This window comes from Coturnix japonica, chromosome 1 (genome assembly GCF_001577835.2).
Source record: "Coturnix japonica isolate 7356 chromosome 1, Coturnix japonica 2.1, whole genome shotgun sequence".
Classification (NCBI taxonomy): domain Eukaryota; kingdom Metazoa; phylum Chordata; class Aves; order Galliformes; family Phasianidae; genus Coturnix; species Coturnix japonica.
In genome coordinates, this window is record NC_029516.1 from 62,219,769 (window position 1) to 62,237,699 (window position 17,931).

A 17,931-nucleotide genomic window follows, 5' to 3' on the forward strand; every position below is an offset into this window, starting at 1 on the left:
TACCTCTCTGCCCTTGCTCCCAGTAGGCTGGTTGGTAGCACATACACAGATCTCAGTGCACCAGACCAAGCTTTTTTTCTAGCAAACTGAACTTGCATCTCTCTGTCCATGCTGCTAAAATCTCTCATCTTTAAAAGCTGAAATCCTGGTGCTTTAAAAACTGGCTAAAAAACTTCTGATTATTTTACTGAAACCAAGATTATACACTAAGTGTGTATTTTCTAAAATACATGTTGAATTTACAAGATGCTCTCAGGAAATCTATCAGCAGAAACGTACATTTTGTAATAAATTTTTGCTGGATGAAGCTTAAATAGTAATCAGGGGAACACACTGAACATGCTAAGATAACATGCCTCATGCACTACAGGGAAAAAGATAAGCACTGCTTTTGAGGTGGAATGAGAACCAACAGAACCCACTTTGAGTTGCTCTTCATAATACTTGTGAATGTCTATCTTTTTAATGTTAGCAGTAGTCAGAAAAGAAAACGCAGCAAATCAGCCATGACTGTTAGATTTTAGTATTTCAACAGGAAAACCTCAAAAACAACTAAGCATGAAATTTTACCTAGAGTCTTAATTTAGTACTAAGATATATGGAGTTTGGCTTCCACAAGACACAAACATACCATTAAAATTTCCTTTGAGCAAAGTTAAGTTAGTCAGACCGAGCGGTGTATTTTGGAAGCAAATTTCAATATAAAAAGCAATACCTGCAACAGGGGTCCTGATTTTCAACCTGTCGACCTCCATGATGAAGTCATCCTTCAGGAAGAGGAATCCAATGATGGAGAAGAGATAAACCAGGATGAGTGCTAGCACTGCAGTGAGGATGATGGAACGACCATTCCGGGTAACACTTTTTATCACATTTAGCAAAGTCTCCTCTCTGTACACTAGATCAAACAGCTGGAAATATAATAATGTAGAGGAAAAAAATGAATACAAATGAGGCGACATACAGAGTACATATAAATCCTGTATAGGAACACAATTTGAACTGCTGAAACATAACATCTACCCGTGTTCTGAAGTCTTAACTTCATAAACACACAACCCACCTTGATTTCAATGGGAGCTGGGGATGCATACACAGGAGGAGAGAATCAAGTGCAAAAATTGAAATGTTAAGATAGATCATAGCAAAATTGAAAGCTAAAAGGTACACTTTATATAGGAGCCTGATTCAGACTCACGTAGTGGTTACAAAAAAGAGCCATTGTTTACTCATATTCAAAACCAGGGTAGATTAAAATTCAATAACAGTGTCTCCATACTATTGATCTACATCCACAAATTTATTTTTCATGTTATGTCCCATCTGATGAACACACATGGGCTGCATCTCAAAAACATACTTGTGCAAGCAAGTAATTACATGTCTGTAAGCTGTTTCTTTGAGCTCATGGGATCATTTAAAAATGACTCACATGTGCAAGGATTTGGGCCATCTCTTTTTAGGACAAACTTAAATTCATTGCACTGTTTGTACAAAAGCCCAAACGTCCATTCTTTTTTTTACCCTGCACTGTGGACTTTCCTGGTATTTAAAGAAAAGTATACATGAAGATAACATCGTTTTAAATGTCAAAGGCACAAAAATAGCAATTAAATGTGATAAGTGCTTTTCAAGAACCTACAGCTTTTTCCTCTCTTACAATTCTATTCATTTGTTATAGTGTTCTTTGGACCTTATCTATAATATATGTATTTCCACTTCCAATCACATTGATTACAGATAAAAAGTGACACTGTGATAGATCAAAACGGTCCACAGAAGAAGGTATTAGTCACAATTCACAGGACCTGAAATTCACAGATTTGTAATAATAAGTAATAAAAGAAGAAAGAGGAAAGACAGTTATCATTCATTCCATACAAGACAAGGCTTAAGATGAGGAACAAGCACCAGAGTTTGGAATATTTCCACTACAGAGTGAATATCTGTAAGTCATTTGGGAATGCGGATAATCATCCACAAATCATGAACATTTGTTCACAGATGTCGCCGTAAAAAGTAAGTATATAAAATGCTTCCTAAACTATATGGCACATCAGTACTTCACAATAGAGAATCCCTTACTCACTGAAGCAGTAACATGATTTGCTGTGCAGTTTTGAAGGCAGGCATTAATTAGCAGGAGAGATGTATATGGTTCAGAAGGGCCCTACAGCTAAAGCCTCAAAATCTTGAGTACTTTGAAGTATGCCCAGTCCTGAAGCTGACTTAAATTTCAAGATATTGACCTGGAAAGTGACTCCAGCATGAGAGAGTAAGGGTTGAACCCCTAATTCTGGAGTGCTTAACACAGTCCTGTGAGACGTTTCTCAGGAAGCTGAGAAAAATATAACAGTGGGATAGTGAATACATATAAATGACCACAATTTATTCTGTCTCCCTAAAAGTTTCACGTTTCAGCACAGAGCAAAAGGATGAGAAAACAAGAGCAGCGAAACCCCTTTTACTGCCATTCAGTACGCAGGGAGCAGTTAGCTGAGTTTAGCATAATTCTGTATGATTCATTTTCACTGCACCTGTATCGTATTATAAAAAGGCATTCTATCCGGGTAATGGCAACAAAAGAAAATTGAAGTGGCATACATTTAATGTGATGAATCTTCCTGCTACCCCAGAGGCATGCCATACCTATTCCCCAAGTAGTTTTTTTGTTTATTGGACTGCAATAAGTACAGAAGGGTGGGATATTCAGCATAATACCAGCAGCTAATTCCTGCCCCAGACAAATCACAGCCTGAAGACACAAGTGACATGAGATACAGGAACAACACGCACTGAATAAAGGTATGCTGGGGAAGGACAGAAGAAAGAAGTGGACTGTATGATGACTTTATGGAAAGAAACATAAAACTGTCACCTTTAAAACAGATAAAGTAACTCCTAACAGAAGCAGGTTCTAGTGAAAACAGCAGCTCCTATGGGGCAGCAACACAACGGCATGCTAAAAATACACGATTTGGCTTGTCTGTCAGGAAGAAATTGAAGACAGCTGCATATGTGTAACGGTATTTTCTATTTTTGCAAAGTTTTTCCCTCCACAGAAGCACACACTTACCAGGAAACTGTAGAAGAATTCGTGCACACAGAGGCCCAGCATACAGACCAGGACATACGCCACGTGATAGAGAAAAGCCATGTCCATGACAACCGCTCTGTAGCCACGAGTAAAAGTTCCCCGGTTTCCAACAAAGCTCACCAGAAACACTATTTTGTTGCAAAGCTGTGGGGGGTAAAGAAAGGCCAGGCTTACTCTGTCAGAAAAAAATGCTGTTATTTATTGCTCGCATTGCTGTAGAATGAAAAATTCCGGATAGGCTACTTTGAACAAATGCTCAACTTCTAGATGGCTGAAGTTCAAATGAGACAAATCCAACTCTGAGACACACTGGGTGTGAGTCCATCAGGGTAACTGGAAGTGTATCACCTCTTCACCAGTGCACTGGGTGTCATTACAGTGGGATAGATCTCTACATGAGAAGGCAGGGTGGGATTAACATCATAAGGCATTAAACAACAACTGGGGAGTAAATTCCTAACAATTCTGAGTTCAGACCTAAGACCATTCAGGAGCAGCTATAAATGCAATTGCAAAGAGAACAATAGTAACACAACAGCATGTGTAGAGGTGGGAAGATCTCCCATTTCCTTCAGATCGTATTTTTTCAGAATAAAATCCCTTTTAAGAGTACTCATGACATTTCTGAAGCACCAGCAACAGATTTGCCATAGCTCCTGAGCTTTGCCTGCATGTGAGAAGCACTACAGAAGTATGTAAGGAAGGGGTGTTTGGTAGTCCAGGACAAGCAGTACAGACTCAGCATCTTTCTTCTTTCACTGATTTGACACGGACAAGCACTGCTGCTTGCCTTTACCTCAGACTACATGCCTGGGTTATCTTTGAACATACAAAATGTTCATAGATTCTAATAAGCTGATACTTTGCTGTCTGGTGCTAAGCTGAATTAGGGCTGTGGCACTCAGGCAGAAATCTAAACTGATGACTTAGGAGCGTGACTGCCTATCCAGCAACGCTCAGTAAACATGCAAACACAGCTATGAATAAATTAAGAGACCTAGGAAGGGGCTGAGAGAATTTTTAACTTTGAAAACCCTTCTCAAAAATATAGGTTTAGGCTCATGGAAACACCTGACAAATTCATGCCAATTCTGCTGAGCAAATCTGTAGAGAAAATTTTTCTCTTAACACAAGGAGCTGTAAATTTGATTCCTTTTATTACGCAATATTTCCTTGAAATTTCACGTTGCTTTTATTGTTAAAAATATTTGCGTGTGAACAAAACCAAACCTCCCTTTTTTTTTTTCTCAGCTTTTCTGTTTGCTGACATCACTGTTTCGGGATGACTGGAAATTACTTTTTTTGTATGCCTTAACCAGTGAGCCTGAAAAAGAAGTACTTTGCACAGTTCTAATCGAGGACCTTCATATCTCTGCCTGTGCTGGAAGGGGAATTTCTTGCTTTTTAAGTACTTACATTAGCAGCACCAAGAAGTATCAAGGTAGGACCGAGCCCTATTGTATATATAGACCTGAGAATAACAGACACCAGAAAAGGTCGAATGCCAACAGGCTTGGAGATGAAAAACAGCATTGCTGTACAAAGTGCCACGGCTATCCAGAGAAGGACCGAAATCAATGGAGGAAGCGTGCCTGTATGGGGAGAATGGGAGAGGTGAGAAACGCATCTTTGGAGACTCAGTTTTTCACCATGAAACAGACCCAGAAGATAATTTCTTGGCCCATATAGCTAAGACAAAGTGTGACTCATGCATCTCAACCGCTGACCACAGCTTACACTAACTGCATTATTATCATAGTATTGTTGATTTGCACAGGTAATATAATCAGAGCAGCTAATGAAATTTCCATTAAAATCTGTATAGTGCTCAGAGATGAAATAGTTTACCCTGTTCCTGGAGCAGGCTACTAATCATCTCCCTTTTGCAGGGATCATTGGGGCTCCTTCGGTCTAATTCAGTGACTGTTCGGTCCTTGGGGCAGCACAGCAGTGGCACCATGCCCCAGCATCTCATTCCCACCCAAAGGGCATAGAAGTGCCCTGCTTTTAGAGAAGCAGCTTTCTGCCCAAGGGCTGCAGACATTCAGCAGGAGGCAGCTCTGCATCTGCACAAAAACCAGTCGCTTGTCACAGTAGGGGGTGGCCATTGGGACTTAGGAAGAAGCAGCAGCATCTGCACTGCCAAGAGCTGCCAAACCACTGCGCCTTGCTCCCAGTGGGTGGCAGGTTCCTGCTCTTGCTAAGCTCCTGCAGGCACATAAACCTTCAGAGTCAGGCTGGGCAAGGTGATGGCTCCCAGACTCTCCATGAGATTTGAGCAAAGCCCGTGCTTTCCCTTTCTCCTACACTTAAAGCCCTGGAAACACACCATGTCGCTCCGATGCAAAAAGCACATTCAGATCTTGGGGTGCCGTCACACTCACACACTGACTTCTGCTGTTATCTAATAAACTGAGATGTCAGTGGCAGGGGAGAACAGAATAGAGAATTTAGCCAGCATCACAATAGGAATAACGGTATCTTTTGGCAGCAGATACACAGCTAAGCAGCATCAGTGGGATTAGATAACAATAAGGTGAGGCCTCATCCTCAGAATTCAGATGGTATCCAAACTTTTCTAAAGTTCAAGGTTGTTTATACCCTTGGCAAGAGATTCAAGGGCAGCACTGCTGCATAGTTTCTTTGCCAACAAGATCTGGAAATTTTTAATGGATCCTAAAAAATAGCTTGAAAGTGGAGCTGAAAGGTAGGGGCGAAGCACTTGGTGTTTCTTTAATAAATTTTCCCTTCTTCCCTACTGCAGGTCAAATGATTTTGTGTCATGTAACACATGCAGATGTGCACAAGGCAAAGAAACCTCATCTGGAGTGCAATTTCGCTTATGCCATATGATGTTAGAAGTCCAGAAATCCATCAGAAGGCAGCAGCATTCCTGAGATGATTAGATCAGCCCAAGCACCTCGGACATGTGAGTATGGATTTGCACAAGGTGAAGGGGGAAAATGGGAGACAGACTCCAGCTCAGAGATCAGTTTTCGGTGGAAAATGGAAGTAAGGAGTCTGCCTCGTGACCGTGCTTATCCCATTGGGCCACACCTACTGTTTATTGTTCAGAAATCTCTTCTACTGATGCAAGCACAAGGAACTGGAATCCTGAAATGCACTATCACTGAAATCACTGGATTACTGAGGCCACTTTAAACTAATACCGTATAAATCTGCAGTTCCAAGTACTAATGCCTACTGACTGCAGACCAGAGGATTTCCTCGAGTATAAATTAGCTAAAAATTCAGTAGCTTAAAAGGTTTATTTTTAACTCTTTTATTTCTTCTTTTACACTCTGGCATGTGTGCACTCTGAGTGACTCTTCAGCTTACAGGCAGGAAAGCACTACATACAAATGCTTCCCATTTCCACAGCTGAACCCTGTAGAAACAAGGCTGTGACCTGCAAAGCCCACCCTGCAGGGTGAAAGTGCAATGTGGTCTCCATGCCAATATACTTTAATCTGCTGCTTTCTGTTTAGCCAGCCAACAGGAATGTAGGATGGTGCCAATTCTGGTGTTTGTGAAAAACACATGTATCTACTAGAAGCTGGTCCGTTTCCAGCAGTGCAGTTCACATGCCATCAGACAGAAGTGACTTTCAGTCGCGTTGCTGGCTGGACTGGACATGAATCAAAGACCCAGAGGTGAATGGATCTACTCCCATTACCAGTCTCCTTTATCCCAATTAAGCTTGTTTGGGATTCCAAAAGGCCACCTGCTGCTCTGCTGCATTTATTTAATGAAATTATTTATTATTTGCTGTATTTCTGTGACACGGGATGAAGCAGAGACAGAATCACAAATTTTAAGCATATTTTTATATAATGCCTTTGTCCTCTGCATCAGTGGCTCTTTTATCCCAATAAAATCATCAAATGTCAATAAGCTAGTTTTCATATCAAAACATTCCACACTTTTTAACCCTGCAAGTCACTCAAATTGGTCAGTTTCAAGGAATCACAGTCCCTCTGCTGCCAGGTACCCTTCCTCAGCTTAGAAACTGTAACTGAATGTGTGCATTAATACACTGCAATCTGACAAAAATTAAGCAAAGAAGAATGAGCTCAGATAATCTACATGATCTTCAGACCAGCTCCTGTGTTCTGTCTATTCTGTTTCATGTCACATAGGACATGACACACTGAAGATCAACTAGTACATCTCAGACAACATCTGGTTCCTATCTAGGAGACACAACACGGCTTCTGCAGAAACGAGCACACCTGAAGATGCAGTTTTACATAACCATGTCACCTTAGAATGAAAAGCATCTAAAATCAAAGGGAAAAATAAAACCAAATTCCACTTGCCTTCATCTCCATCATCTCCAAAGGGATAGAACAGAGCAACTGCTAAGTTGATGAATACAGCAAGGTTGAAGGAAATGCTTCCCCAGAGAGAGATGTGTCTTGAGAACCAAAATAGGAGTGGATTATCTAGAAAGGGGAGAAAAAAACCAATGAATGGGAAGAAAGCAGGCATCAATCCAGTCAGTAATGGCCTCTGGGGACTTAAACAGTACAAATTAATGAAGAAAACTGAGGTAAACAAAACAAACAGGCAGAACTTTAAAATTAACATAAATAAACAATTAAAATGATTAAAATAAACATAGGCTAACCATAAAACATTGTTTTCAAGCAGGATTTTTCATCCAAAATCTCCATAGGGTTCATTATATAAGAAAGTTTTGCCTCAGCTGAGGTTTTACAACTGGACCTCATGTGAAGGATTCTTTTCACCTTGCTCTGAAACTGCAGCCTCTGGGTGTGGAAATATGGAGTCCAGTGAACAGCTAGATTTCAGGCACCCTGCAAGCAACAGCTCTGTACTATCAAAGTTATTTGAAGCGTTAAAAGGAGCCCAGGACCTTCAAATGTTAAGTACCATGTGAACACAAAGAATCAGACTATATTCCAAAGGACCTATAAGCAAGTTAGAATAAGCAAAATAGAGAAGTAAAGAAAAAAGGGTTAAGAATTTGTGAACAGAGTCACATAAATGATCCTGAAAAAAGCCCAGGAACAGGATCAGAGGGTACTAAGGCCCAGGCAAACACTTTATATTTGAGACTGAACTATTATATGTTTAAATGAACATTTAATGCATGCAGTGGTCTGAGAAAACCCTTAGTCAGAGAAGTTCAGCTATTTGAAGATGACATATTCGTAGCAATTAGATTTTAAAGTACTGAGAGTCTCTTTGTAAGTATGAAAAGCATAGTCTTGATTTGTCTGCACCCAGCTAACTTCTCATATAGACTCCTTCAACTGAAAAGGACTGTCTCAGTCTAAATAAATTTTAATAGTCATTAGGTGAATAATTAGGTTAAATGTGATTAGGTGATAACCTTGTGCTGTTCACTGATGGGATTTAAGCATTTGGAGCCACTGCAAATGACATCTGTCAATTACAGCAATAGAGACTGGCTGGTAACAGACACAGCTAAACAATGAACCAAACCTAAACTTTCATTAGCTTTTCAAACAACAACAAAAAAACAACATGGATCGTTATGGGCTGTTCCACTGAAGAAAGGAACCGAGAAACTTCTGTTCTGAATAAAAATAAACCGGTTTTCTTTGCTTATACCATCAGGCAGTTCTGGTTTATTTAAGTACAAGGTTGGGCTTTTTACATTTGTGTTTCTCAAGCAAGACGCACTTTTGTCAGCGGAGTAATATTTCTACAACGTGATGAATTTTATTCTCAAACAGAGTTAGGGAGTTATTCTGGAATCATCTATGTTACAACTTTACTCTGGTCAGACTGTCAGAACAGACAACTTTTCCCAGCACCACCAAGGAAAGTGGATCTGGGCCAGTAGGATTCACACAGAAAACTTTCAACTGCTCCTGAAAATTAAAGCTTGAGAATTGACATTGTAAGAAACTGTATCCGACACTCTCGTTTCTTTCACATTAAGGAGGTTGCATTAAGGCACATTGCTTTAAGTATCCAAACTCCCTGCTGCTCTGTCCATAGATCCTGCTCTTCTCTTCCTTCCTAATCAATTGCATAATGCAGCTGTGAGCTGCTAAACAGCTGATATCTGCTACCCCAGCAGCATCTGCATTTTAGCAGTGAGCAAAGTGATACACCATATGTATTTATATGCATATTTAGGGCTCAGCTGACAGTTGCTGAGCTGGCAAGAGCTCCCCATCCCTGGGACACTGGCAGGAGCAGCAGTGGCCCCATTCCTGGTGAGGGCCAGCAGCTGTAATGCCCACCAGTGAACAAAAGGAGAAACTCCTGTTACCTGGCTTGGTCTCCCTTGCAGCTTAAGTACATATGCCTATCCCACTACCACAGTACATATACCAGGTTGGTCTCACAGATGGGGATGTACTGCAGCCTAGTCAAGCAAGGATGATATGAACTGGCAAAGGGGAACAGACTCCATGGGAGTCATGCAGATTTAAAGCAGCTGAAGTTCTGCTGAGAGATATTTTTAAGTGAAATTAACAAAATTGTAATGGTCTTGTAGGAATCTGCAAACCTCAAATCTGCAGCTATATGTGTTTTTGTTTAATATTATAAGTCTTGGCTTAATTAGTTGCCACTCCACCGAGTTTAGTGGAGCTACACCTTGTTCGTCCATTCTTCCATTTAACTTTTGCAGTCCAGAACAGCACCTTGAACACATTATTCACATTAGTAGTTGCTCCATATTATGACTCTTTTATGGTGGCACACACATGTCTCAGCTGACCTACAAGTTCTCTCGAGTTCTGAGAAGCTTTGCCTGCTGCAATATCAGGGTGAACAGTAAGAAGTGTATTAGCAAAACTGAAAATATTTAAAAGTGAGGTTTTAACATAATTGAGGTATTTTTCAGAATAGCAATACTTACTCCTGATTTTCTTTTGCCATTTCATCTCATTGTACAGATCTTCAGTCTGTTGGAAAAAGTCATTGACTTTGCTCCCTTGTTCATCTCTCTCTGTTGTATTGAACACCCGACTTTTGGATTCCCGAGTGAGAAATTCACAAATATTGGGGACAGGGAAGACAATCTGTTCCATTGTTCTATCATGACGAACAATCTATAAATAAAATGTATACATATTTTTCCTCAGGATCAGTGACTTTTCAACCATTTTGTCACAGCTCTTTTTGCTCACAGCTTCCTTATAACTCATAAGTGAACGCATAAATTATTTGAACATTACCAAAAAGTGAGTCCATTAATCCCAAAACATAAAGTAAAACCACATTTCTTTTCAAAAATCTGCTTAAATATACAGTGACAAGTTATATATCTCAACTGAGACCTAGGCTCAAATCTCCCCCAAACATAAAAAATATTCCAGTTTAGAATGCTTCAGTTTTTCAGTGGATTGAAATGAAACTCCTCAGACTAAACAGTGCAGAAGTTCAGAAGCTTTCTGATGGATTATGGAACTCTCACCTTGAATTTATTTCTGTGATGACAGAAGTTGCAAAGGTGAACTTGCAAATAAAGCACCTTGCTACCCAGAGAGAACCCATATCTTGTTAGTCTTTCTCTGTTTACTTGGCAAGAAAACTTACATTATTTGTATTTTGGAGTCTACTGAGCTATCAGTGAGCAAGTTAGACTTTATTCCATCTCATTACACCGTTATCCAAATAACTTTCCTTTTCTGATCATGGAGTCTGAGTCAAACTCATCCTAAGCCATTTTTAAGCATAACATATTCAAGCATAATTTGCATTGGAGATGAAGGATAATTATACATCTGCCCAAGGGCAAGCGCATCATGTGAAACTGAACGGGCTACTTGGAAGTATCCTAGGTAAGCAGTTACTTCTCAGGCCAGTGGTTGCGCTTTGGGACTGTGTGGCAAGTCAAAGACCCTGACAGCACATCTTCAGTTTGGTCAGGAACTCAAATGAAGAAGTAGGCTGCATATGCTGCTCCACATTTAAAAAGCTTCCCAGGTAGTAGAGGCCTACAAAACAGAGCCTTTGCCAGAAAAATGGGTTTTGTCAGTTAAAATGGTCATGATATTTTAAAAAATCTTAGAAATTACACTTGTAAGGATCCACTGGTCAGGTAGAAGCAGATCACAGCGCCTCTTTTGACACCACATCTGCAGTCTACCCAGACAACTTACTCACCTGATACTTGCTAAGTAATAACTTAAGAGCCTCTAAAACATTAAAACATGTTAAAAGGAGCACTTGACTGCCCTCTGAACAACCACCACAGCCACAGAGCCAGCCATGTTGCTTCCACCTACTGTGTCACCATCCCTGGAGATGTTCAAGAAATGTGTAGATGTGATATCCAAGAACATGGTTTATTGGGCAATATAGGTGGTAAGCGGATGATGGGACTAGATGATCTTAGAGATCTTTTCCAGCCTTGGTGATTCTGTGATGAGAGCAGCAAAAAGATTGGTGGCTAGCACAGATAAGGACGTCAGCAGTAGCATACCTCAATGGCAGCCAGGACAATATGGACTTAAGGTGCTGGCATCAGACAGAACCACGCTCTTTTAAACAAAGGCCATACTGAATATCTACATCGCTTCAAAACCTCTTTGTACTGCAGCCAAGCTTTTAATTTGATCACTTAGCATCACTGTCTTAGAACTCATGATTATTTATTTGAGTGATGTACCGTACAAGATTACTCTTGACTTCATGACACATGTACTATCCACAGTCATTATTCCCCTAATAAAACATGTTCGATAACACAAAAGAAAGCTTTTGTAAAGTGATTACTTGGAGCTACTTCTAGTATAGGTACATTTCTTTTTCTCCCATAGCTAAAAGAACAGCACTTAACTTTCTTCTTCTCATAAATAATCTATATATTTGATTAAGCCTTGCTTTTCAGAAGTCTGAGGAGAGTTGACATGCCCTGTACAAGATGCAAACTTGTTTCATACTCAGTCTTCTAGACAGCAATTCTTTACCTCTATCTGTGCTGTATGATTGGCGTAATAGCTCAAGGCTTCATCTCCTTCGTCTGGATCTGACCCTGGCTTCAGCATCTGTTGCAATGTTTTATTGTGACGAGCCAACTAGAAAAAGAATAAAAATCTGATTTATGTCCTGCTGCTATGTTTTCAGCTTTATCATCTCCACTTAACTAACACAAATCCTCCTCCCCCCATTCCCATGTACTTATATACACAACCCAGTGGGGCACTATCACCAGATAGCAACAAAAAATGTAATCATTTGAGAACAATAGAAATAATTTAGTCTGAAAAACTTAGCAGCAAGTCTTTGGCTGAGATTTATAGGTGGCAGTTTTGCCAGCAGCCTAGATGGGTTTTGGAGGGTGTCTGACAAATAAAAAAACTAGACTGAATATTTCTTTTGAAATACGACTTAAGTTCAGACATAAAATTTGCACACTTCCAAATAGGTAATTACACATACAACTAATTTTTTTTTCTGTTATTTCATGTGGCTAAGCTAGTCTTCACCATGTTCTGGCACAGCATTTCAGGGCTGCCATGAAAACACATGTAACTATTTCAGAGGCAGCTGGACTTCAATAGCAGGCAGATATATTCTTAGTGTACAGCTCATATACTTAGCACACATACACACATAAATAGGCAACTCTTCATAAAAACTTTTACAAATTTGATACATTATATGATTCATAAAATATACCCAATCTTGTTGAATTGCAAATATTTATAATACTCAAAATTGCATAAAGTTTAATACTGACAGTATCAGCAAATGCACTCATGATGTCTCTTAGGTCAGCAAGAAACAAAGACTTAATCAGGAGGCACAAGGAAATGTCCTAAACATGCAGTTTTCTCTACATGGGAAAGCTGATTTCACATTGAAACTCTTAAATGTTTTGCCCAGATTATGTGATTTCCAACTTTAAGATGGGGGAAATGGAGACGTGAAAAGTCTTACAGCCATGATATGGGTCATAAGCATAACACAAACATTAGTACAACAGACTAGACATGGACAGTGGAAATGACTGCAGGAACAAGGGTTTAGTCTGATGAACACCACATGTGGCTAAGAACTGTAGTATGTGAAATAAAGCAGTTTGCTGAGGAATTAAAAAGTAATTATAAATCTACAAGAAGAGTGTCAGAGATCAGGTCTGAAAGTAACAATGGAGCTAAACAAATGTCATAATAATTTAACCAAAATATGATCAGACTCGTTCCTAAGCCATTTGCAAGTCTTGCTATCCTCTTTTTACCCAAGAATGGTGGGAGTGAGGCACACACATAATTTATTCTATTTAATAAAACTGGACAAAATACATTGTCTTCTGAATTTTGATATAAACTGATATATTTGATATATCAAATGAAATGTCCGTAAGAAAGAGAATACCTGAAAAGAATGATCTGGAAGTATAAATATATTTGCTACCAATTACTCGTGGACAGAAATCTGCTTGGACATTCCAGTAAAGCACTGAGCCAATGTGGCATAATATCAGTCTTTTAAAAAGGGTTACGAGGAGATACTTCAGGGACACACGTAAAAATCACAGGGAGGACAACTGTAGAGCACTGTTCTTTCCATCACCAACAGATGTTTTAAATACCTACTTTTTGCTTTATGTAGTAAATATATAGATAGTCTCATTACCTGTACTTTGTCTTACACATCTTCCACTTCTTTTAAAGGCTAAAAGGAATCAGGCATATAGACTGAACTAATCTTTGTAATATGTCCAAAACTGTTTAGAAGGAAAACCTGAATTAATTTTTTACAGGCATCTTGCATTCCCCTCAATACATGCACTGGCATCATGAAGAAACAAGATGATCCTGTGAAAACAAATTACTGCTTAAAAACTGCCCTTAAATAGTGCTACTACTTTTTGCCTTTCAGCTTTATTGAACGTCCCTCCGCTTCTGCACTGAAGAAAGGGCAAGCAAGAGCACCCATTCACATTCTCTGTATCATTCATCATTCTGTACGCTAATGTCATGTCCTCTCTTACTTGTGCCTTCCTTAAATTAAAAAAAAAATCCCTATCCTTTACATCCTTTCTCAAACAGAAGACTCTCCGTTACTCAATTACCTTAATTGTCCATCTCCAAATGCCATTTACTTTGGCTATAATTCCTAAGATATGAAAAAAAAAAGAATGGACTAGACAGAATGCAGTCACACCATGCCTACATCAAAGAATTAGCATAAATAGAAGCATATATATTCCCTTATTTTATTTTTCACATACTGCAACACAGAGGAATTTTGCTTGCATGTTGATCCCTTATCTCTAATGTCAACCATTTAGATTATGAGCTTTCTAATAAATGGTAAATTAAGGATGTATCAATATTTCTCATATTAAAAAGACTACCAGTTTGGAGAAAGGGACACAAATTCATATTAGTACTACAAAACTCTTCATTTCTAAATATATTTTAATGCATACAAAGAATTGGAAATATCACTTATAAGACATACGAAATCTTAAGATACTAATCCTTCACCTGCTTTTAACTGTCTATAATTCTTAACGTAAAAGTATACCTTGAAAAATGTCAGTAACAGAAGTTCCCTTACCACATGTGGTAGAAGGGAAAATCATCTCAGACCTCTTGTGACATAATGGGACTGACCAGTACAGCACATTGACTTAACAGATTGCTGGTGATCTGAAACAGAACTGATGCAGTACATATTTCACTCTCAAGTTTTAAGTGAACAATAGCTATGTATTTAAAAACCATGGGACTGTCCTGAGCTCATGTGTGCACAGAGTTTAGCACCATATATAGCTGGAGCTTCCTGACACTAGCATTAGACAAAATGATCCTCTCCAGCAGGTCTTCCCCCAGCCTGTACCGGTGCATGCAATTATTTCTACCGAGGTGCAAGTCTCTACACTTGCTTTTGTTAAACCTCATCTGGTTTCTTACTGCCCGGCTCTCCAGCCTGTCCAGGTCTCACTGAATGGCAGCACAGCCTTCAGGTGTGTCAGCCAATCCTCCACTTCCCATCTCTTTGTATCCACTGACCTCCTGCAGTCTACCTATACCTTCAGAGAGTAGTTTCAGGGCAAAGGGTAGTTCTCTATTTTCTTCTTGCGTTGCAGTTCTAATGTGCGATGGATTCTTCCATGTTGCCACAATAATAAGTGCTGATAATATTTGTGAATTGTCAAACATCAATGAAAGAATGGTGTGAATAGCAACATTTGAAAACTCAGACATAAAGCAGAGGTCCGCAGTAAGACACAGAACTGCTTAATAAATGCTCTATTATTTGGGAACTACACTGTTTCTAAAGTGGTAATTTCACATATTTCCTTCATCTTGTAATGAACTCAAAGGCAGACATGGGCAAATAGGACAGTGTCAGCAGACTTCCTGACCACTGCAGAACTTCTCAGATCAAAGAAACAGCAGTGAAAACAGCAATGTAGTGACAAACTGTAATGTAAAACATGAACAGCTTATCCAGGCTGGTAGTATGCTCAAGGTGACAGCCTGTGACTGGCACATAAAGACTGCGCAAGCTCTGACTGATATTGTTTCACATTTAACCCCTGTGATGTGGTTGTGTTGCTCCTGAAGTGCTGCACAAGCCTTTTGGAGCAGCTAATGGACAAGGCATTAGATGGGCATGGACTATAGAGACTGCAGGAAAAAACACAGCCCCATTCAGGTATGCAAAGCAAAAGAAGCTAAAAAAGCATGCAGCGAGCATAACTGATGTAAAACATAACCTTAGCTAGAGCCTGAATCTGCAGAGAGCCCGAAAGAAATCACCTTTGAGGAGGGAACTCTCTGTCATTCACTCATCTATCAACCACGCCAGTGATGATATTCTAAATGTCAACGCTGTACTTTACTACTCACAAAGGCATTTAAGGAAGAGGAAGCAATAACATATAATGGAGCACTGATTTCCAAAGAGGGGAAATATAAGGCAATATCTATATCAATAAAGATCATTTGGCTTCCCAGTCAGTTCCCAGGGAAGAACTGTTCTTCATCTAGAAAGACCTTTGCTTCAAAAATTTGGAAAATACTGTAATAAACATCAGAACAAAATGTGAAAGACTTAGAACAGATCAAGAACACTGGCATCATTAATAAAGAAAGACCAGAGAGGAATGACAGAATTACAAGTAATGCTCAGTCTGAACTCCTCACACAAAACGATCATAAAATCACATCATATGGTCATTTGGGATCACACATATGATCAGCAGCATGGAAAAACACAGCAGACATTTTTTGCCATCAACAATATGCGTGTTTATTGCAAGCATTTTATTTGAAAGATTTCCTGAAACATAAATGCAGTTATTTTAATGTTCTCAATGAAAAAGTGATTTAAAGCCATGAACTTTCATGTCATCAGGCTCTCAATAACTCATTGACTTGGCTACTACATCAGTGTGCCAAAATATGTAGGTACATATGTATGTGTCTGTAGAAAAATTGCTGGGAAAAGACAAAGTAACATTCAATTTTTCATTATCTCTTTAAAACACAGACCCCTCCTGTATTTGTATGCGGACAGGTCAGTCCCTGGTTCTTACTCAAATGCTGTAGCATAGTCTGCACTGGAGGCTGACCCAGTACACGGCTGAGAGAACTGCCAAAATCCCTGCCAGTTTCAGCAGGTTTGGTTTGGGCCCCCAAAAGGACAGGAGCCCTATAAATATGAGCAAGAAACAGAGAGCTGAAAACTGTGAGATCTGTTTGTATCAATTTCACTCTCTACCACTTTGAGACTACCAAGTGTGTGGAATAAAGATGATATTTATGACTAGAACAGCACAAAGAGATGTAAATGGGTGAAGCTTAGTGCCTTGTAAACAGGTATCATTTTCGTGGAAGAATCAGTTTACTGGTTAAGTGTGACATTCCATCTCTAGAAAAGGACTAATAAGTGTTACTATAAGCTCTGGATAACTACCTGAGAAACACAGATGAAGGCACAAATAGTTTCTGTGTCATGAAATACTTCATAATTAAAGCAGTCCTCTTCAGAAGTATTACAAAAATCTTAAAACTAGAGAAGAAAAATTCACCTCTGTACATATTACGCTTGCCACTATCTCTCCTGAATTTCTACTCATACCCTTGAAGGCAGCAGCGCTACCTGCACTCTACTGGGGACACTCCTGGCACTCAGGCAGGTCTGGAAGGGCAGGGCAGAAGCTGGAGAGATTGCTGACTGCTGGGGCTCACAGCAGCAAGGGAACTGGTCACGCTTGCAAGCTGCAGCACACCACAATGCCCTCCCTTCCCTCACCCCAGGCTCCAACTTCAGCTTGCTGCGTGGGCCAGTCGGCCTTGCCTGGCATGCCAGTGCGCAGAGAGGCCACTGGACAGTCCTGGAAGTTCATGACCTGTAGACCTTAGGGAAAATGAAGCAAGAGCTGTTTGCAAAGACCTGATATGCAATGAATGAGATCAGATAGATTTGTTGTAAATTATCTTCATACCTATTCAGTAATGAGACATACCGTAGCAGAATTCACAGGCCTAAAAGCCACAGGTCTTTCACGAGGGAGAAAATAGACAGAATTTAACTTGCAGCAAGAGCAGAATATCTTATCTATTCAGACTGGTTTCACCTTGCTGTGCACTGACGTGTGCTCATTAACAACTGAAGTCCCTTCCTCTTTTCCCTGAGTCCCTTGGCTCCCAGAGCCAGGCAGTGTGAGATCTGGCACCATCAAACCCCCTTTGCAGGAGAAACCCCAGCCAACTCACTGAACACTTCATCATCTACTTAGAGAGAAAGAAAGGTTAAAAATCTCCCTGAGGACTGACAAGAAAACCCTTGAGGACTGAGAAACAGCGCAAAGAGAGAGTCAAGGGAGCAGCAAACAGAATGGGTGAAACCCACAACTG

The 17,931-nt window shown here is 39.8% G+C and overlaps 1 protein-coding gene across 1 annotated transcript in view; it reads right to left on the reverse strand.

Moving 5' to 3' along the window:
- The window catches only part of ITPR2 (inositol 1,4,5-trisphosphate receptor type 2), a 253,736-nt gene that overhangs the window by 35,633 nt on the left and 200,172 nt on the right, over positions 1-17,931 (reverse strand). Inside the window, exons 46-51 of the mRNA XM_032446237.1 lie at positions 12,019-12,126; positions 9,963-10,155; positions 7,417-7,542; positions 4,514-4,689; positions 3,077-3,241; positions 716-911 (exon numbers count right to left, since the gene is read on the reverse strand). Of these exons, the coding sequence (XP_032302128.1) occupies positions 716-911; positions 3,077-3,241; positions 4,514-4,689; positions 7,417-7,542; positions 9,963-10,155; positions 12,019-12,126 (964 nt within the window). The remainder of the gene's footprint in view (positions 1-715; positions 912-3,076; positions 3,242-4,513; positions 4,690-7,416; positions 7,543-9,962; positions 10,156-12,018; positions 12,127-17,931) is intronic.